The sequence below is a fragment of the Syngnathus scovelli genome, chromosome 12 (assembly GCF_024217435.2).
Source record: "Syngnathus scovelli strain Florida chromosome 12, RoL_Ssco_1.2, whole genome shotgun sequence".
NCBI classification, from domain to species: Eukaryota; Metazoa; Chordata; class Actinopteri; order Syngnathiformes; family Syngnathidae; genus Syngnathus; species Syngnathus scovelli.
The window spans coordinates 4,538,572-4,560,110 of NC_090858.1; the positions used below are offsets into that span (position 1 = coordinate 4,538,572).

Genomic DNA, 21,539 nt, shown 5'->3' on the forward strand with positions numbered 1-21,539 from the left:
GAAATAGAAAATTTTATTGAATGAGGTTATTCCTGGCGCTAAATTACAATAAAAACAATTACATTTGTGTTCCCTAAATGGAAGAATTGTGTTTTTAATCATTAAAAATAATATAATGATAAGGAATTAAATAAACTTTATTTTCGTGTGATGTGAAAACTAAAGTGGAGGGTCAAATTGAAATAAAAGGTAGAAAATGAGTATAATTAATAATACACATGGTGTATTTCATAAATGTAAGGAAGCTTGGTTACTTTCTCATGAAATTTACTGCATATGAATGCCTCATACAATCGAGAAACAGGCTAGCGGTGGTGTCCAAACTGCAGCCCGGGGGCATTTGCATCCATTAGCCAGGCCTTAAACAGAAAGCTGTTTTTTTTATTATATAAACAATTTGGTGCTGGCTTGGCTTTAACGTGTTTAATAAATTAATATCGGAGTGACCCTCGGAGGAAGAAGTTTGGACACCCCCGCGGGGCTATCAGAATCAGTAGTCGACCTTATTGTACAGGTTGTATAAAGGCAGAGCGGGCAGGTTGCTCCCGGGGTAGTAGAGCGGCGTGGGGAAGGCGATGGAGCGCGGCACCGGGACGCGCAGCAACGAGTTCTCCCGGAAAACCAGCGGCATGCCCACCAGAGTCTGCGCCGAAGCGTGCGCCATGTTGGCCGCCTCCAGCTCGGCAGAGAGCTGCCGCTTCCATTTGTTCCTGCGGTTCTGAAACCACGTCTTGACCTGCGTCTCGGTCAGCTGCAAGCTGGACGCCAGGCAGGCGCGCTCCGAGCTGCTCAGGTAGCGCTTCATGTCGAAGGTGGACTCCAGCTGGTAGACCTGGCTGCGGGAGAACACCGTGCGTGTCTTTTTCTTGGCCGAGGAACCCTGCGGGTGCTTGTCGGCCGTGTCCGACTGCCGCTCCTCCGACAGGGGGGACAGCAAGGCTCGCTCTTGCTCCTCCTCCTTGTTGTAGTCGCGCAGGAGGGGCGGCCGCCTCGACAGTCCCTCGTTGGCGGACAGGAGCCCCTTGGTGGGACCTGCGGGACCACCAAGGGCACAGTAGAGTCAATACACAAGGAACACTGCAAAAAGTAATCTATTCTCTGAACTGGTGTCACAAAAGATATATTTCAAACCCAAACTACAGGTTTTCTCCTTCAGTGTTGGCCAAATGATCAACCAGCACATCTACAAATACATCCTGCAGCATCTGACAGTTCCTGGCCGATAAAAACGTCACTATGCTACACTATACCCCCATGGGATTTGAAATATATCTTAAGTGACAACAGTCCTGGAACTTTTCTGATACACCTCCCCATAAAAGTAAAACATATTATTCTACACCCAACAAGGAAAAACTTTAGTCGTAAGTACAAAGTGAAGGTGAGGTTGAAATTGCCTTTTAGCTCCGACATCTTTAATACAGAAAATAAAATAATCGTTCCTCGTTCAAACTCTTCAGCTCGTTCGGAATATCTTGGAGAGTACCTTCTACAGTCCAAACGTTTTGCAGGAAAATTCTGAAATTGATGAGAGATTTCCAAAAAATTTCTTCCTGCTTCTACTCATGATTGACCCATTTAAACCCGAGGACTTACGAAAATGCTTCATATAGTAAGAGACCACACAAAATTATTATTTATGCAAACAAACAAAAATTACTTAGCCTACCTATTCAAACAATTCAAAATTTACTACCGAGTGGAATTATCCGAAGTCTTGTGTTCTATTTAGTCCACAACATTCAGCTTTTCAGAATAAAATATAGTATCATTTCATCAAAATCCCTCAAGTTCAGGTTCCCTTTTTTTTTTTTTTTTTATTCTTTACTCTTAGAATTCCTGATCTTGGTATCCATTAAAGAGGCAGCTGTAAGCTAATCTCTTCTAATAAAGTGCTTTCCACAATTTGACTTTATCACCTTTAGCTTTTCATTTTGGACCACCTACAATATAAAAAGGCAGTCAGCAGACCGCAGTGACTTAGCAGGGCAATAAAATAACACCAAAGCATGGTGGATGGAGCTTGACCAGTGACGCCATTGGCTTCACGTGTGCACTAAATCCACGAACTTTTTTTTAAAAATCAACATTGCTCATGGCGCGACCTGCAAGACCACCAAGCTTTATCAACGCGCCTTTTACGCACGAGCGTCATTAACGTCATTTTATGCGCGCGCGTAATTGCTTTAACTTGCAGGGAGTGAGTGGAGTGGAGTGCAGTGCTCTCGTGCGCTAAATCGAATGTGACTTCCCACCCCCCCTTTTTTTTCTTCTTTTTTTTTTTAAATCAACAATTCTCAACTTGTCTGTATTAATCTGCCCTCTCACACGCGCGCACGCACTCACACGCAGCCTCTGAGCGCCATTTAACGCCCAATTGACGACGCACGCTGCAAACACGTCCCATCAATTAGCCGCCTCAATTACATTTGAAATAAGAGCGAGCGAGTGCAGCTCGTTATTTTCAGCACCACTGTGATGAGGCCGAGGATGAAACCTTGCGGGGCTTCACGAGTGTCACCCCGTGAAATTCAATTACAGCCCAATGCAATTAAAAGCCTGACTTGTTTTACTTGGATTTAATTATATAAATGCAAGGAAAAGAAGAGGCACGTTAACAAAACAAATTAAATCAACCTCATAATAATAACCACAGTGCCAGACAATAAAAAAAATAAGAGAAGTGAGTAGCAATGATTCAGAGATATTTCTGATGCTTTGGTTGCCTAATGGCTTCATATGGGGAGAGGAGATGTCTGAAGTGACATTAGCATTTAATTGTCAAGGCATATTTAACAGTTAGTGTCCTCGTGCAGCTATAGTAAAATAACCAAAATATAAATATAGCAACTCTCAGCGAAGTCCATAATTTGCAAAAAAATATAATTAAATTAACATCAAAACTGAGCGTCATCTTTGTACAGGTAATATTTCTGTGTTAGATCCGATTATATTATAATGTGCCATCATGCACCTAAATAAGTTTAGCAAAAACACTCAACAAACCCCGAATTAATATTATCAAAACTGAGTACTGTATTTTACACTAGTGTCACTTTGTAGATAAATAAATTGCCCGAAACACCAGAATTAAATTAATCATCCTTAATAATTAAACGCTACAGAATAAATAGCAGGGTCACCGTGCAGCTAAATAAAATGACCGACATGCTTGAATTAATTTTCTGTTATTGAATATAAGTGAATTAATAGCAGTCCACTAAGTATGAAAATGCACATTTTCTGATACAGCTCTTTTATTGTGTCTCGTTGGATTGTGTCCCTATTAAATCCTCACCGCGCAGCTAAATAAGGTGACCACCAAAAATGTATATTTATTAATATAAAGAATTTATAGCATGGAAACAGAGAATTTTTATATTTAAAATGCTAATTTGAGGTGCACCTCTTGTAATGGATTCTCCTTGGATTGTTTGGCTGTGCCTAATAAAGTGGCAGCTCGGTTTGGTCAGCAAAATATTAGAAACAGGTGGCACGCGCAACCACAATAATCGTTCAATTTTTTTAAAAATATTTCAAATTACGAGCGTGTATATTCACCTAAGCAGGAGAGGGCGTTATGCTGCCGGTTTTGTCCACACCCGTGTCCGTGGGGCGGCTCGGTGCAGAAGCAATCCGCCGAGTCCTCCCCGCCGCTGCACTCCTCCTCGGAGGACACGGACAGCGTCCTCCTCCGCGCTGCCACTAGTCCCTTGGCGAGCTCCTTGGCTCCGGAGCGTGACGGCGGCGGGTGCGTGGCCGGAGTTGGGGGCTCCTCGGACGGCGGCGTGCCAAGAATGGAGCGGATGGTGAAGCTGGAAACGGGCCCCGTCGAGCCCTTGCTCCCGCTGTCTTCTGCGCTACTCATCGTCGCCTCATAACACTTAGCGACTCGGGGCTCTCTTGTCTCGCCTTATTCCGTTATAATGACGACAACGACAAGAAAAGAGAGGAGCGGTGGGGAAAAAGAAATAAAACAAAAACACGCGCGCACAGGACGTCTTTTGTCCGCTTAATGGCGCGGGGGGCTTTTACATTGAAGTGGAGTTGGAGATGTTTTTTTGTCCGTGCGCCGCGCCGTTGAGGAACGTGAGTGCTTTGGCAGGTCCTCCTCCTCCTCCTCCTGCTCCTCCTCGGAGGCGCCGAGGCTGGCGTGGAGCTCATTTGCATGAAGGTAAGCTCCTCCTGGGCCAATCCCGCAAGCCATTACCGGTCCGCTCATTTTAAAACAGAGAGAGAGGAAACAATGCTTCCACTTTTTGCCCGAACGAACATGTGACACCACTCACTCTTGAATGGATTACGTTTCGTTTCTGGTGCACCCCCCCCCCCCCACCCAGCCGTCCCCGTCGTTTTAATTTATTAATTTTCTTTTTGGGGAACTTTGCTGAAACCCTGGTGGAATATCCACAACTGGAAAAAAAAATGCCCTTTGCTCCTTGGCTAAAACCTGAAAAATTCCTTTGCTCTATGGCTAGAACCTGACAAATTCCTTCCTTTGGAATTTATTCCAAATTTGTATGACGTAGCTCGCTCCAAATACTTTTTTCACTATTTGTTTTCGGTATATTATCACCCGATCGCTTGTTAAACGTGTGCCCCACATGCTCGTTTGTGTCACGTGAGTCATTATCAGCATTTAAGAATTCATTTGATTGTTAACATGCTAATCTGCCTTGGAGTGCTGGTTAATTGATTAATTGATTGGTGGGAATAGAGGTGAGCTGTGCCTGTCTGTAGGGGGAGGGGGGGGTTGCCCCCACCCCACCCATCATCACGCATCACTGTGGTGTTGGCGGGACAGCTGCAGGGCTGCAATGGCCACATGATGCCTGTTTGACTTGCTTCTAAGGGGGGCCCAGACACATTACAAATGGCCGCCTTTAATCATGGTGTCAGTAGCCTTCACTTACAACATGAATGCATCAGGCCAGGCTGGAGGGCAAGGATGGGCCAAGGTAAGACCGGCAGGTGATTCTGGTGATGTCAGAACTGTGTTGATTATCAGGATTAGGATTTAACGGCATATCATAACAATCCCAAAAAAAAAGTCAAAACTTTTGTAATTGCCTATAGATGCCGCAAGATGGCGGTAAATGACTTTATCCATCAGACAAGACTAGACTTAATGAACCTCAATGAAGTAGCTTTCGCTGTAGCATAAGAATATTTTAGCGCCATTCAAAAAAATCACGCTAAGGTACAACAGAACTATTAAAATGATTAATGCAACCCTCCCAGTCTTTAAGTAGAGTCACCACTATCCTCAGTGAATCAATAAGATGCAATAATAGTCCCGTGAGTATTGTTACATTGACTGTCTACATGTGCTGCCCCACTGTTTGTGTTCCGATATCAATTGCCGATAGAAACAGCAACTATCGGTGCTAAATGCAAGCTCACCAATGGCATTTTCCATTGTATGTTAGCATGAAGCTAGTGGGGGCATTCTTAGGGCAAAGTTGTTGGATTGTTTCACATCAAGTGTAATTCTTTCGCTCCTGTATTGAATTTGATTGGATAGTACCGGTAGAATTTTTAATTTGAGTGCAAAGATTGAAATAAGCCCCAATTGTGCAAAGTGAGATTATTTCAACCTGGAGATAAACGTAGGACGTATATGTTGTCATGCTGCTCATGTTTTATGGGTGGGGTGGGGGCAAACGTTAGGGACCACGCAGCTCCACCCCTCTTCATGCCCCCCCACCCCATTGCTGGCTCTCCATCATGATGATGGGTGGCGTCTTGCCAGCTTTTACCTACCGCAACAAGCGAACAAGAGCATCCTTATTTGGAGGAAGGAAGCTGGGGCAGATGAAGTTATGGCGCACTTTGATGTGGAAATCAAGCCTCGCTAAATATTAAACAACACGCGTGGATTATGATCGATGACTTGTCCGGCATCAAGAAAAAGGAAATTACCCGAGAAAATGATATCGATAAATTTTCTAAGTATAAACGTTGATTAAGTTTCGATTTTCATTCAAGAAAGAAAGGGGCCCTGCTCTTTTCTTTTTTCTCCCCCCCCCCCCTTCCCTTCCTCGTGTGGGTGTGAGAGAGAGTTGTAAATGCAAGCGGAGCCCCGGAGGTGCACCATTTATGTAATGTGAGTGTGGAAATGAACTGGGTAATTTATTGGAAAACACAAAGTCAGGAAGATTGGATCAGCACCGCCTATCCAAGGGCTCCTATCCATCAAGTTCCAATTAACAAGCTAACCATTGACTTTTAATGGCTTTCCAATCTACTGCCCTGATAGACTCATCAATTCCTAGGGGAGAAATTAAGAAAATCGACCGCCAAACGCCTCCTCTATACCCCCCCCCGCCCAACCCGCTCCACGCCTTCCTCCCTCCCTCCCTCCCTGCGGCGCGCCGATGTCATTCTTCACGGCAACTATATGTCAAATTAAAAACACAATTAAAATTTAAACTGTTCCAATCAGACGCGACCTCGCAACCTATGTTTCACTTAATGGAACCTTGATGAAAATCGGATGTTCGCCTTCCATCACGTGGCGAGTTGGGTGCAAACAAGGCCGCGTGCGCGCGCGCACCCGCTATATGTTTATAATGAGCGTGCGCGGAGAAGAAGGGATAGATCACCTCTTATTTTTGTGCGTAAATCCACGTGGCGTTCGCAATTACGCACGCTTGTTTGAGGCAAAATACTGACAGCGTCTGACATTTTGCACGATGGTGAATTCAAATGTGTAGTTTGCATCAATGTAATAAATCGCATCAACTTCATTTCAACAAGAATATGTTAACTTTACAGCCAACATAATTGCAAACATCTCTCCAACAAAAGCTTCGGCTGCTCTAAAAATTATCAATACGACTTAAATTCCCCCCAAATATCCGATCAAGTACATTAATAGGATTTTGTGTGTGTGTGTGTGTGGGGGGGGGGTATTATCGAGTGGTAATTTTATTTCCAATTTATGCGCCCACGTCAAGGTCATCAGAGTTGCGCCCGCTGGTCTGACATAACGCCCGCAATGTGCACGCATGCATGCATGCAGACGTGAACGGTCGATAGGCGTTGCCCTCCGTGTGTGCACGCGCGCCAGAGGAAAGGAATAATGCGGGCTCTTTAATCCATTCATTTGCGGAGTGTGCGTGGCGTGCGCGCTAAAGGTGCACATCGATAGCAATGATGATGGCGACGATCGGATCGGAGAGAGCATATTGTCTGTTGATGAGGTCATCATGCGCGGCAGACTGAGTCGTTTGGAGCATTATTAGTGGGGTCATTAATAGGTTGCAGTCTACAGATGTCCACGCCAAATGGACAATACTTGAGTTGAAGTATGACACGCAAGCACGCCATCTTCATCTTAAAGGGACAGTGCAACATTTTGCGTCTGCACGTCGATTCATTGACTATACCGTATGATGGCCTTTCATAGAATTATGATTATTGTTTTATATAGTTGGTCAATATAGCTATAGTCGGGATTTCTGCTTTTGATTATTTATTTAAGAATAGTTTAATTAAAATAAAAAGTTGGATAATTAAAACGGGATGAAATGCTTATTTGCATTCATAAGAATATTGTTAACAAATTCATTTTAAAAAAAGCTAAGTTGGCATGTCTGGCTGATTGAATATGAAAGTAACTGTTTATGCAAGACAGTTGTCTTGCATAAAAAAACAAACTGCAGTAAAATATAAAATTATTTTCTTTGAAATAGAATAAATTAAATTGCAAGATAAAATAACATTATGAATGTTTTTGGCCTGAATTGCATGAGTTTCTTAAATTATTCACACATACACAAACGAACACACACGCACGTACCACGCACGCGCGCATACAAGGAGTTCGTTGGCTGCTGTTTCGTGGCATCAAGTGTCCGATGACACTTGTAGGATCATGTGTGTTACAAAGTAGCAGCTCAATAATTCATCTCTTATATACTTTGAAATATTAGACATGCTCTTCAACATTTTTGTGTTTCATCATCAACTGCAAATGTGGTTGGAATCATTCCAATAATAATAATAACAATAAAATCTTTCTAATATGGATATATTTTTTTATCTATTTTTATTTGTTAAGAATAAAGATGTTCTGCTGAATAAACGTAGATGTGCAACACAGTCAATACACACACACACACGCACACACACGCACACACGCACAGTAATGCCCTCTCTTGTGACTACATTATAGGCGATTATTTTGACAATATGGTGGTAATTACGCATCTAATTGAAGGGACCTTAATATGCAAAATGTTTTTTTTTCTACAATCCACCTGCCCATTATGAAAAATTGAAGGGAATTATAATAAAACATCCCTAGCGCAGCAATGTGGAAATGAAAAATAATGGGGGAGATATATAAGGGAATATCTTCCATTTATTTCACCACGTGATTCATCAATACAATATCAAAAGAAACGATGTGTTTTTTCTGTACAAAGAAACAAAACAAAAATCGCCAGTCTCATTGTTAATTAAATATATACATTTACAACTTTATACATGAAAATTAAAAACTAACCCTAATGACACAAATCAACAATCACAGTCATGTACAGTTGGGAGTGTCTTGATTGTCACCCGTCACGAGCTCTTTGTCAGAACAAATCAAGTCAAATGTACAAAATATTATTGTTTGGAATGATGTATTGCACATGATGAGAACAAACGAAAAAAAACATAGTGTTTTATGAACAAGACTTATTTTGGACTCTAAACAACAACTAAATATTGAAGAAATAAAAAAATAGACACTCTTTAGGCAGTGTTAGCAGGTACTCCTGAGATGATGAGAATAATAATAATAATAATCATAATAATAATGTGGTTGAATTGTCGGATCACATGTAAACCCTTAGAGGTCCCTGCAGGCCTTTCAGTGTTTTTCTTGCGTGTTTCTTTATCGAGTATAAAAATATTTTGTTTGTTTTTTGTTTGTTTTTTATCCTCGGGTTTGTTTGTTTTTTTCACACGGGTCTGAGGAGCGGCACGGAGGTGACGATGGGGTGCGAGTAGTAGACGCCCGGGTGCGGGAAGGTGAGCAGCGGCTGACTGGCGGGCACGCTGGGCGGGGCGGCGCCCGCCGCGCCCTCCGCCGCCGCCGAGTTCTCGTGGTAGAGGATGGGCACCCGCACGATCCTCTGCGCGGCGGCGTGGCTCAGGTTGGCCGCCTCCAGCTCGGCCGCCAGCTGCCGCTTCCACTTGTTGCGCCGGTTTTGGAACCAGATCTTCACCTGCGTCTCGGTCAGGTGCAGCGAAGCGGCCAGGCCGGCGCGCTCCGAGCTGCTCAGGTAGCGCTTCATGTCGAAAGTGGACTCCAGCTGGAAGACTTGGCTGCGAGAGAACACGGTGCGGGTCTTCTTCTTGCGGCACGGCTTCTTGTCGCCACCGCCGCCGTCGTCGTCGCGCTTCTTCCAGTCGTCCAGCTCGTCCTTCTTGGCCTCGTCCGAGTCGCTTTCCTCCAGGATGATCTCGTCGCCGCTTTTACTGGCCGCGCGCTCGTCGTCGTCGTCGTTGTCGTCTTTGGTCTCAGGTTCGGACTTGAGCAGCAGCTCCGGAGAGTCCCGGTCCGTGCCCGATGTCGGGGACGAGTCCCTGGTTGGCAGCTTCTCTGCAGCGGCTGCATGCGGGAATAGTCACGGCGGAGTTAATGCCGGGAAGTTTTTTTAAAAATTCATTTAGATCACATTTTATAGATTTAATTACTGTACAAACAAGACTTTAATCACCAAGTGATGGAAACGAGCCAGATAAACACGCAGTCCGAAACACACAATGGCTGCAAAATATATTCTTATTATGGTGCCAAATAAACTTTTATTCACTTCGCTATTAATCTTAGCAAATATTTTAATCATCCTGACTTAAAAACTTGTTCCCAAAAATGCCTTTGCCGACACCTTTCAACCCCAAAACAGACGCTAAAGGCAGGTGGTCCAAGCAGACGCGTTTCATTATCACCAACTTATTAATATTAGCAATATGATAATGCAGCAATGTTCTGATGGAGGTCCACTTTTCAATTTCAAAATAGCGTTTGCAATATATATTTTTTGCACTGTATGAACACGCTCCTAAATCGCATTGCCTTGTATATTTTTTTCCAACTTTTTGGGAAAACATGAAAAAAAAAAAAACATTAAACAGCAACAGTCTAGTGCCAATTTTACATTTTCTGATTACTTGAAGCTGAATTACCCTGAATATAGAACAAATATAGGAATTGATGTAATCATATTTTGAATACCTTGATGGAGGCAGATGGCTCTCTTATCTATTTTATCTAATCTTTTCTATTTTATCTAATCTTCCCTTCTGTCTTCTTACCTTCACTTCTGTGGATGTGCGCGGAGGAGTTGAGCGCGTAGGGGTACCACCAGGCCGAGGTGCGCTCCAGGTAGTGTGCGGGCAGAGTGAAGCGCTGCGCCGGCAGCTCGAATCGAGGGAAGCCGAAGTCGGCCATCTGCGACAGGGAAAAGCCTCCGGCAGCCTCTAGGGCCGCCCGCTGGGCTGCCAGCGCCGTCGACGAATGCAGCAGCAGCGGCGGCGGTAGCTTGGGCTTGCTGGGCGGCTTGCTGTCGCAGTTGAGCAGGTTCTTGATGAAGAAGGGCGAGTCTTTGGCCGGAGCCTCCTGCGTGGTCTCGGGCATGGCGGCAGAGGCTTGTTTTGTGTTGTCTCGTTTTTTTTTTTTTTTTTTGTGTTGCTTTGCTTTTGCTTGGCGGTGAAATCAAACTAGAGAGACGGAAGGTGGTGCGGGGGCAGCGGGAGCGTGCGCAGGCGTACCAGATGGATCATCCCGGGGCTCGAACGCCGAACTGCGAGCCGCTGTGCAGAGGCGCGTGATGCTAATGACAAAATAAAAATGTCATCCAAGTTAAATGCGGAAAGTACAGGCGATTGCGCTCGCACAATGGCAAATGGGATTAAGGCAGAGACTTTGAGGAGGGAGGAGAGAAAGAGGGAGGGAGGGAGAGAGAGAGAGAGGACATCCTCCCCTCTTTGGCTGCAGGGTGTGCGTGCATACGTGCGCGTGCACGCGGCGCGCGTGTGTGTCCCCCCCCTGTTATTGCTCTCATAAAGTCCCGTTAGGCAGCAAATGAGCAGCAGGCTGTTAACGCCAACATGGAAGAAGGTTTACTGCTCAACGCAAAACACTCACTGGTCACTTCATTAGGTACAGCGGAACCATCCAAAGTGTGCATTCTTTAGAATGATAATGATCCGTTTTGATTGGCAATGGCAGAGAGGCGTTAACTTCACTATTATGGCGGCTTAAATGAGAAATGTTACCTTACGAGAGGGTCAAAATGTTAAAAATGCAAATACAACAGTAATAACAAAAACATGAATTTAAAAAAGTGATGTATATTTTTTGTTTAGGGTTTATTGTTGACGTTTGTAAAGGCAGAATATGGTGCAGGTGTTCCTGTATTGTGACTGGTTAGTGGACACTTAATTTTAATTCACCCAACCGCTCAAATGCTGTATTTTCATTAAGTGCAACAGTGAGTAATAGGCTAAAAAAATATTAGAATTTATGAATTTGAATTAAAAAAAAAACTATTTAATGTAAGTAAAATACTGTAGATTATGCTACTCGTCCTTAAAATAGTTGAGTTTGTCCAAATTAAAAAAATGGCCACCCACTTTTACTGAGTTGCACTAAAGGCCGATTAGATTCATATTAATAATCCATTGATTTTTTTTTTTAACTAGAGTGAGGGCCACTTTCAAGGTTAAACGGTCATTTATTCCTTTCCAATCGATGTGCTTAATTCATTCGTCGGATTGGGGCTCGTTGTTGTAAATGTGCTATGAATATTCGCTCATTGATATTAATTGACTTGTTTAAAAAAAAAAAAAAAAAAAAAGGGAAAAAAAGCACGAGTGGACGAGGTGGATGGGGAAGAGCGATGAGACAGCGCCCTCTGTGGGCTGAAAAGGGGAATTGTCAGTTGTGGACATGGAGATCAGCAATAGAATAACTAGATTAAAAAATACAGTAGTAGTAAAAAAGAGAGAGAGATGTTTGCTTTATAAATTGTATAAATTGAAGTCATGGAATGGAAATAATATGCATTTACAGGATTTATATAGATGTTATTGGAAATTGACCTGAAACTCAAAGGAGCAATAGCTTAGCTACAAATCCGTTTAGCTTAATGGTAACAATGAAAAAAAACGCTGCAGATGGGCTAATGAATAGTTTTGTTGTCTAATACAGACAATATTGTTATTTAAACACAAACGGTGGAGCAACACTTGTAGATTGTAGAATATATGACAATACTCACAGGATAATATTCTTTATCCTCTGTGAAGAATGACAAATATTACTATTTTGACCACACCGTTAGGATGAACAATTAATTTCAATTGTATCTTTCTTTTGGATTTTGTCTTGATGGCACAAGAAAATCCACTGAGGCTTAAAGTTAAAATCCGCTGCACTGTGTGAATAGTCCTAAATAATTCTGGCCTCTCTCAGATAGCTGCATTGATTCCAAAGGCGCGCGCTGCATCGGCGTCAAGCAGGCGGCCCTCCGGCTCCTGCTCCATAAGTCTATTTTTGTTGCTCCTCAGGTAGGTTAGCGTGACTTTTGATTTTATTTATTTCAAAGCGGCCAGATATTGATTATTTGGCAGAGAGGTGGGGAGAAAAAAATGACAAATGGCAGCAGCGAATGACACGGTCAGCAGGTTCTATTAGAGAAATGATAGTGTTGCCGGCGCTTTGTTAAAAGCTCCAGTTTAGATACTTTATAGGTTTACATCCATCACGCTCTAATGACCTGTTTGATGAAAAACACGCGCTTGGCTGACAACGGCCGCGTGCAGCCAACTTCGCAGTGTAATTGCCCCCATATTAAATATAGATTTTTGTTTTGATATCTTGTGAGAATTCCTCCTGTGGGTGATGGGGGAAAAATGTGGCCTGAGCTTGAGAAAAAAAAAAAAAAAAAAAACGGAGTATGATGTTCTTATAATGGAACAATATGAGTGGAGCGCTTTAGTAGGACTGGCGCAGAAAGTATTCAAATGCATCAAAAGGAAAACATGATGTGATTTACGTTTTGTCCTAAAAAAAGGAAAATATAAGTTGCTTCATAGCAGAAATGACCAAACCTTTTGTGAATACACTTATTCTTATTTTTTAAATTCATAAAAGGTCTTAAAGATGTTTTGCTAAAGTAGGACTCCAATTACTATACTTTTTTAACATATGTACATATTGATACATTTTAAATTTTAATAGTATTTTTGTTGTTTTCTCGCAACAGGTGAGCCAGGCTGACATTATGTTTGAAGCCAGAAAATATGAAAAAGAAAAAAAAAGATACAAATAAATAAGTTTGTAGTCCCAAAAGCAAGAGTTACAACGTTTGTTCCGGCAGCTCCCAAAGCTTTTTTTTTTTTTTATCTCTTCAAATAATGACAGCTTATTTTAACAGGTCCATCCATATCACGGACAAGCTTGTATGTCTCTGTGGTCTTGTCGACAATCAGTGAAGTTGACAAAAATGGCCGCTTCCGCAGTGGCTGCGACATCGATTGCAAAACGCCACGTGCCCCCTTTGTCCTTCTTGCACTTTTAACTGGCCGCTCCTATCGGGACGAGCCATTAAACCCGTGAAGGCCACGCCGAGATTGCTTCGATTCAAGTATTGCATTTAACTTGTAAAGGAATTGGTGGCCCTCCGCTGACCCGGCACGCTTTAATTGGGATTTTGCGCCGATCGATTGGCGAGTGGCCGAGCGAATCTTGAATTACGGCCCGATTAGCTTTTAGCTCGGCGTCTCACGCCGGCCAGTCGAAAGCGCTCGATGTCTCGGCGGACTAAAAAACCGCTTCGGCTCGATAGCAGGAAATCCGATTACTTCCCGCGGAAACGGCCTCAAAAAATTGAATTTCATCTGTTTTTAAAGATTTTTCCGCCATCTAACTCGCTTGTGTCATGCCAATAAAGAAGCGCCCAAAAAAATTCCGGGTCAGCACGGCACTGAGATCTAATCAAGAAGCGTTCAAACGGGCAGGCGGACGAGCGTGCCATCAATAAAGCAATTTCTGGTGTCATAACAGCTCCACAGTTGCCCAAGCCAACCTTTCCCAAACTTTTCCCGCTGCCCCGCCATTAGAGCCGCGCCTTGTGAATTTAATGGATTCTGTACAAATAATATTCCGCCATAATGGAAAAGGTTGAAGTCAGCCAAGACAGATGAAGCCATAAACACGTATAATTGAGAATCAAAGACCGATAAATTTTAAACTGCGAGCCGTTCTCTCTTTTTAGATGATGATCTATGTGGCGGCGGAGGCGGCAGGAAAATGGAAGAGATTATGAAGGGAAATTATAACAATAAATTTTCTAAACATACACCTTGATTATGCTTCGATTTTTCCGAGGGGTGGAGGGCGCAGGAAGGGAAAGGCTGGGCCGGCTGATGGCTGGCTGGCAAAATGGCGCCATAAAATAGGCCGGCTGCTCTTTTGCCTGCAGAGCGTCGGCATGCCCGGAGGTGCAGTGCCCCCCCCCCTCCACTAAATGGGGGAAATGAATTGTGTAATTTATTGCAAGCGTGCACACAGTGAGATTAGATCAGCATATCCCATCAGAGGAACAACAATCAATCAGCCTCTAGTTAACAGCTTGAAACACATAAAGCAGGCCACCTAATGGCTTTCCAATTGAACAGATTGATAGACTTATCCGCTCCTAAGGGATGAATTAAGAAAATCGAGTACTCTCACGCAAGTAATGGCACTTTGGACAGGATCTTTTCACCCTTTTGGCACAGTTGCTATCTTTACTGCTTTCTACGACCGCGAGGCTAATCTGAAAATGAAAAAAAAAATTTTTTTTTTTATATCCGTCAGTTTGAGACGGCACTTGAAGAGCTGATTTGCGATTCAGATGAGGGCCGAGCTGGAAGTCTGGCACATGTGCGGCCCGAATGGGCTCATTTTAATGACCTGATTATCGCGGGTCATTTGGAAAGTGTGAAATCGAGGGAGCTATTGAAAGCCACTTAACAATATCAAATGTGACCGGGGTGAGCTACTCAACCAAAAAGCAGAGTTGGGCGGGGGAGAAAAAAAAAAATGAACTTGTTAGTCTAATATCACTTGAAACACGCCATTGATTTTAAGATAAGTAAGCGACTAACAATTGGAAATGATGTGAAGCGGAATCCATCGCGGGACTACGCACAAGTCTGCAGATCTAACTTTTGGCCTTGTTGCTTTTCCCTGAATAGAGTCTTGAATTGTGTTCTAGGTTTTGCTCATGGATTATTGGTGGTCCAATCGCGAAGTCAAAATTTGTCACTAAGCCCATCAGAAAATGACATCTCAACCAAACCATTATTTGTCAATAATTGTAAATATTTTTCAGGAAATGACATCACAACCAAATATTTGTTCTTTTTTTTTGTCAACAGAGGATCATTTTAAATATTTTTCAATCAACAAGAGTTGCTCTTTGGTAATGACTCAACAGACTTGGCACAGGCTTTCCTCTCTAAGCCCGTGACTCGTGTCTTCCCTGTCGACAGAACACGAGCAAGCCTATTGTTTTGGTCGGCGGGTGTCAAGTGCCCCCCCGCCTTCACCGTGACAGACGTAATTGGCGTTTGTTTGCTGCGTTGTCTCCATCTGTTTAGCCGCGCGACGGCTCGTCTCTCGACCCCAGCAGCTGTCAGAGCGAAACCGGGCCTCGGGCGACAGAGGCCAGCGCACACACTTGATTACACAGACACATATATGACAATAAACAAGTCCGCCTTGTTTAGCCTTCACTTCTTAAATGTGTCTTTACATTTTATAAAAGCTAAAAGATTTGCTAATTGTCAAGCTAGCATTGTTCTTTATTTACTTGTTGGTCTAATTGGGATATAATTGACATTCACGTTTTTTTAGTGTTTTCTTTTACAAACTGTTTCTTAGGTTCTTTCCTATTTGACTAAGAAAAAACAAAAACCAGATAGCGGGATAGAGACCAGCACGAAAGCTAAAGGGGTCTTTCAAAATTGCTTTCTTAATAAATCAAGCATGGAGAGCAGAGCGGTGACAGTTCTATCTTCCTCACATCTTAATGTCCTTAAAGAGCCGCGGGCCACGCGGGAAAATTAACCATTTAATAGCAATAAATAACCGATTCTGACTCAAGGGGACTTTACGTCACTCTCGTACGATCATATCCGTCACACATATATAAATAATCAAAGAGAGCAGATGTATCACCAAAATGACCAATCAAATATTTTATGACCGGGCCAAGAAGACTATTTCCAATCTTTTACAAAAATCAATTGAAACAAAACTGTATGCCTTATAACTATGAATTGCTTATTTTTATGTTTTGAAATTAACAGCGGGACGTGGCAGTTATTGACCAATTGACTCGATACGAAGAAGGGGCATTCTTCTCACGCAGGCTAGCAATGTTAGCGCCCATCTACAGTAGTGCTAACCGACCAGCGTGTGGAAGTCCTCCATCATCTCCGCTCCACATTTGGCTTTCTATTTTCCTTCGATAGGGCCGAAACCCGCGACGTAGGACTTTACGCGCCCCCTGGCGCCATTAGAAAGCCTGCTGTCATTGGGTTATTTATGAAAAACTATTTCCCGCTTACTTACAACGGCTGCTTATTTCTTCGCCCGTGACCTGCTGTAGATCCATTCGCCAAAGCCTTAAAGCCAAAGACATATTCTCGATGTCCACGGGTCAGCCTTTGCAATTGAGCCTAGATTGAATTGCGGTCTGGAGCGGGAAAGGCGTGCTTTGGCCTTTATTGTGTTGGGAGAGAAGAAGTGCGGGGAGAGGCGCGCTGAAAGCCCGGTAGAAGGCTTCATTTCAGAATGATAGACTCGCTGATGCAGGCTGTTGGTACCAAAGTCGGGCCAAGAATGAGTCTGTGAATTGGCACCCAAAGCAACAACACAAAATGTGAACTATCTTAAAGTCGCTATTTCATATTTGTTCCCCAAACATATCAAATAGGCTTAAGTCTAATGCATTAGAAGATTAATTATAGAACGAAACTGTAGTGGTCTTGGTACAGTTGTGTGGGGTACACCAGGATTGCTGCCGTCTTAAATAAATCTTGTAGAAAAATCCAAACAGCTTGGAAACTTTCTAAAAGGTTTTTTAAAGGCTGTTCAGATCGACGTGCTCTAGATCAGATCATAATTTTTGCGTTGAAGTAAATATTGTGTCAATTTAAGCTAAAAAAAAAAAATCTCAGCAATTTTTTGCGTTAATGTTTGCTCAGCCCAGAAAGTGGAAGCTGTGGGTTTTTAAAGATACTTTCGATGCAGGACTTGTACAAAGAGCCTAATAAAGTGCGGCGTGGCCGGGCAGGTTTATCACTGTCACAGGTAAATGATGTAATTAATGAGCGTGTAGCCGAGCGGACGTGCAGCGGGGCGTTTGCTTTTAAACACCTCTCCAGCTGACTGGGTTTGGGGAGGCCCAGCTGGATGCGGCTAGTGGATCGATGGTGGAGGGGTCAAGGGTCAGTCAACCCTTCCATTATGGCCTGAGTAGCTCCCATCATCATCTGGCTAACGATGCCTGCAGGAGGGCCAGACAACCCAGCTCATAAATTGACTGTAAACAAGCAAGTTTGATGTTTGATGAATTTCATACGATGCCGCGGACGGACTCGAACGGATCCATACCGTCAACGGCGCTCATTTACAGCTTACATTGTGGCCGCTCCAAGGACACGAGACCATTTTTGTGTGGTGATGTTGATACATTGCTAATATTACAGCGGGGGGAAGCCTGGGAAATCATTTCAACTCAGATTGTGTTTGATCAATAATCTCGGGAGAACGGAGGGCTCATTAATCTCAAACTTTAACTCGCATTAGCCACACTGTGTTCAATATGTTCAAAATCTTTTGCGTGGTAATTACGAGCATTCATCTAATATGATGTGAAATATTTCAGTTTAATCAAACGCTAAGTGCGGTACGAAATATAAAAAAAAATATTCTTGCTTGAGGGTGAGAGTGAAACGACGCCATTAGGGCAATTGCGCGTTCACACGCATCAGTCCGGATGATGAGCTACAGCCACTGAGTGGCGAGCGTTAGGGGGCGGTCACGACGAGGGGATGGAGGGGAAAAATGACGCCACTTTTGCGGCAGTACAAATGACGTTTGACCACGATAACTCACCACCGGACACTTCATTTCGAGTGGCTGAGCGGTCAATAGCGACGATGCCATCTTCTTTATTTGTAGCTGGCGCTTTTGGTTGCCGGGGTGTCGTATAAATACTCCCCAAATGCCACCTGGGTAAAAAATATCGGCCAATTCTTTTTTTTTTTTTAAACGCTTTGACTGGTTCCAGATGGCGACCTGTTTGTGTCGGCATAAAGCTTTTGCAGTCGGGCAGACACAAAAAGGGCATCCATCAAGACTTGGATGGATCCATCCATCCATTTTCTTGCGGCGGGCAAGATCAGATGATTTGGGGTTAGAAGTGGTGCACAAAAAAAAAAAACTCACATTCACAAACGGAAAAAAAATGGATATTAAATTGCAGTCACAAATAGTGAGGAAAAAAATTAGCTCTTCTCATATCTGCGATGCAGACGTGCTAACCACTAGCTGCCAACTTGTGAAAAATTATGAGCCTTTCTCTACGCTAATAATCAAATGAATTGATCAGCAATCCATCACTGGGAACCGCTTTACACAAAAAATAGACTGGAAGAAAAGGCTATAAATTCGTTTTAAGAATCTATGAGGAATAATTGTGCAATTTGTCACCTACTACACTTGATTGTTGCAGATTTTTCAGCCATATTGGAAAGAATTGCTCCTGCTTGTGTGTGTGTGTGTTTGTTTGACAAGTGGTGCTTGAAAAGTGTAATAAGGCAGTCACAAGAACAATGTCGGGGCTTTATTGCGCAATGCCTCATAAAATCCCATCATATCTATTCGCCGCTGCTTTTATCAAATGCCAGTCTTTGTGTCAGTCAGTCAGTCAGTCCTCGATTTTTTACAAGGAAAAATAAGCGCACGTCGCTTTACTCAAGTGGAACATTTTTCTCATCCTCACAGACGCCTTAAGGACCAGACAGCTATGGTCAAACTAAGGTCAATAAAATGTCCGTCTGTCCATTGAGTCGCCACATCCATCAAGAGATAAAAGTTTGTCTTTCGGGGAGGGGACCCTCTTCTGTGAGACACTCAGGAAATTAATCAAGGAAATTGGGTTTTTTGCTGCGCCTATATCACATCTAATCTGTTCCTTTGTCCACATGTGGCGGGCGGCAAGGCCCGCCAATCAAGGGAGGCACGCCGGCTTTATGAAAAGCCACTTGTTCCCTGCATAATTGGGGAAGACGAGAGGAGGGGGCAGCGCTGCCCAGTTAAATGGGAGCTGGAGGTGGACGGAGGGGGCAATCTTGTTTGCCCATGTAAAGTGCGATCCAGATAATAGCCTGCTCATCAAAGGCGCCAATTACATTCATGACAAAACGGCGAGGCGCGCCTGCGAGGAAATTAAGTGGTGAGAGGAAAGAAAAGCTTCATATAGTCTCCCAGTCTTTATTCTCACACACAAACACACTCTGCTCTTTTTCAAATGCTCCACGTGGAGACTCCCAAGAAAGAAACAGTCTCCTGTCTAATCCCCCTTCACCTTTTTCGCCTGTCCGCCGTTACTATGGCTGCACTTGTGTGGGATTAAAAAGCTTTTACACACGGATAATCTTCCAATGAGCAAAAAAAAAAAAAAAATGTTGCACCTTGAGGAGGACACTTCTCCCAATTTAATTCCAATTTGAGGCACAGAATAGGGATGAACAATTACAAACCGCCTGCAAATCAAACGGCTCGACTAGCATCACAGCGCAAACCGTGTTTGACTTTGAAGGTTTCAGTACAAATCCAGCAGTACGGTGTATATTGCATATCGAACCAAATTAGAGCATGTTCCGTCTCTTCGCGCTAACAAATCATTTTGTCGCCATGTAAATTATTCAACAAGATTTGGGGCCCGCTGGAAAACCAGCGCATAATTAAATTGCAATAAAATAACTTAAGTGCGGACAGGCTTTTGGGAGCTGATGCTAATTGGCTGCTAAAATGTCTCCCGCGAGCACGTGGATGTACATTTTGGTGAAGTGTGAACTATCATTGATCAATATTGATCATGTTGCTGCCAAAGAGCTTATTTGCACACTGGGGATGGAGTACTCATAGAAACCAATGGTTCATCATAAAGACATGTGCGCCATCTTGTGTTCACTTGTTGTAACCACATGTAAATAAGTTTTTTTTTTTTTAATGTTTGGTTAATTCTTTGCCTCTGGATAGACACGTTTACATCCGAAGCAATCACAGCTGTTCTACTCTAAAACATTATAAGCGGATGCATTATCTGCTCATGTTACACATTTTAAAGGTGGCAGGTTTACATTACTGTTATGTAGTACTGTAATACACTTGGCCTCTTGTAACGCAGTAAAGTGATACAATGCTCTCACTCCACTTGAGCCCATTTGTCATCTTCTCCTCGGCAGGTTGTCCTTTAACTTTGACATTAATAGAGCAACACGATCTTCTTCTTCTTCCGTGACGTTGAATTATTGACGGCGATGAAACATAAATGAGACGATTGCTTTTTGAACGTGTTGTGCCTCGTTTGCCACTTGCGCCTAATTACACGCGATACATGTTAAAAGTGTCCCGTGTCATGATGGATGTGAATGGGTCAGTTAGCTAATTAGTTGGGCGACCGGGGAATGAGATTTCAAATATGATGTAGGGTTAAATCACAGGTGTCAAACTCAAGGCCCGGGGGCCTGATACGGACCACCACATCATTTTATGTGGCCCGCGAAGACAAATTGTGCATCAGATTCGTGTCATTACTAGAATTGCAAATTATCTTCACTTTTAATAAAAAAAAAAATAATATTTGACCAGTTTTTACTCATCTGATTTGTAAAGGAGTTATTCGTCAGTTTGTTTTGTAGCTTTTACTGTCTATAATATGAGGTGCTCATACATTTATTTGAGTTGACAGTCATAATGGCCCTCCGAAAGAAGCTATGATTACAATGCGGCCCGCGAAAAAAATGAGTTTGACACCCCTGGTTTAAATAAACAATAATCAAAGGTCTCGCCGGAGTTGCATGAAAATATTAATCCAATGCTTTAAAAGTTTTTTTTCTTTAATTAGTGATGAGAAACATTTCATAAAAAGTGTTCTGCGTATCAAGTATTTAAAACATTGTTTTTAATCCACTGCAGTCTTTCTTTTTACCAGTAGAGGGCAATGTAACCTATGCCTTATGAAATAATGAAATAATTGGCCCAAGTGCTTGAGTGCTGTTGTTAACGTCAAGGGCGACGCACGGTGCCTTTGACCTGACAATTTCCCAACTAATGCAAAAATGATAATAATAATAATACTTTATTTTTGGGCTTTTTTTTCCTGAAATGGAACTGCTTTGACATTTTAATTTTAATGAAACTGGATTGGTAGTCGGAACAATTCTTTGAGGTCCCTTTGTGAGGTGGTCGG

The 21,539-nt window shown here is 42.9% G+C and overlaps 2 protein-coding genes across 2 annotated transcripts; both read right to left on the bottom strand.

Annotated features, from left to right (window-relative positions):
• Nucleotides 1-4,217, bottom strand: hmx2 (H6 family homeobox 2). The gene is made up of 2 exons (XM_049736070.2): nucleotides 3,562-4,217; nucleotides 1-1,032 (listed from the first exon to the last, which is right to left on the bottom strand). Exons 1-2 carry the CDS (start codon nucleotides 3,866-3,868, stop codon nucleotides 491-493), a joined length of 849 nt encoding a protein of 282 aa, XP_049592027.1. The 5' UTR covers nucleotides 3,869-4,217; the 3' UTR covers nucleotides 1-490.
• Nucleotides 4,218-8,350: 4,133 nt separating this feature from the next.
• hmx3a (H6 family homeobox 3a) lies at nucleotides 8,351-10,950 on the bottom strand. The gene is made up of 2 exons (XM_049736069.2): nucleotides 10,318-10,950; nucleotides 8,351-9,610 (listed from the first exon to the last, which is right to left on the bottom strand). Exons 1-2 carry the CDS (start codon nucleotides 10,637-10,639, stop codon nucleotides 8,958-8,960), a joined length of 975 nt encoding a protein of 324 aa, XP_049592026.1. The 5' UTR covers nucleotides 10,640-10,950; the 3' UTR covers nucleotides 8,351-8,957.
• Nucleotides 10,951-21,539: the final 10,589 nt, after the last annotated feature.

Bases quoted from the DNA above. Each gene is read 5' to 3' on its own strand.
- hmx2 (XM_049736070.2), bottom strand. From the start codon at position 3,868: ATGAGTAGCGCAGAAGACAGCGGGAGCAAGGGCTCGACGGGGCCCGTT. The intron at 1,033-3,561 runs GTGAATATACAC...GTGGTCCCGCAG, and splicing joins TAACGCCCTCTCCTGCTTAG to GTCCCACCAAGGGGCTCCTG.
- hmx3a (XM_049736069.2), bottom strand. From the start codon at position 10,639: ATGCCCGAGACCACGCAGGAGGCTCCGGCCAAAGACTCGCCCTTCTTC. The intron at 9,611-10,317 runs GTAAGAAGACAG...TCCCGCATGCAG, and splicing joins GCACATCCACAGAAGTGAAG to CCGCTGCAGAGAAGCTGCCA.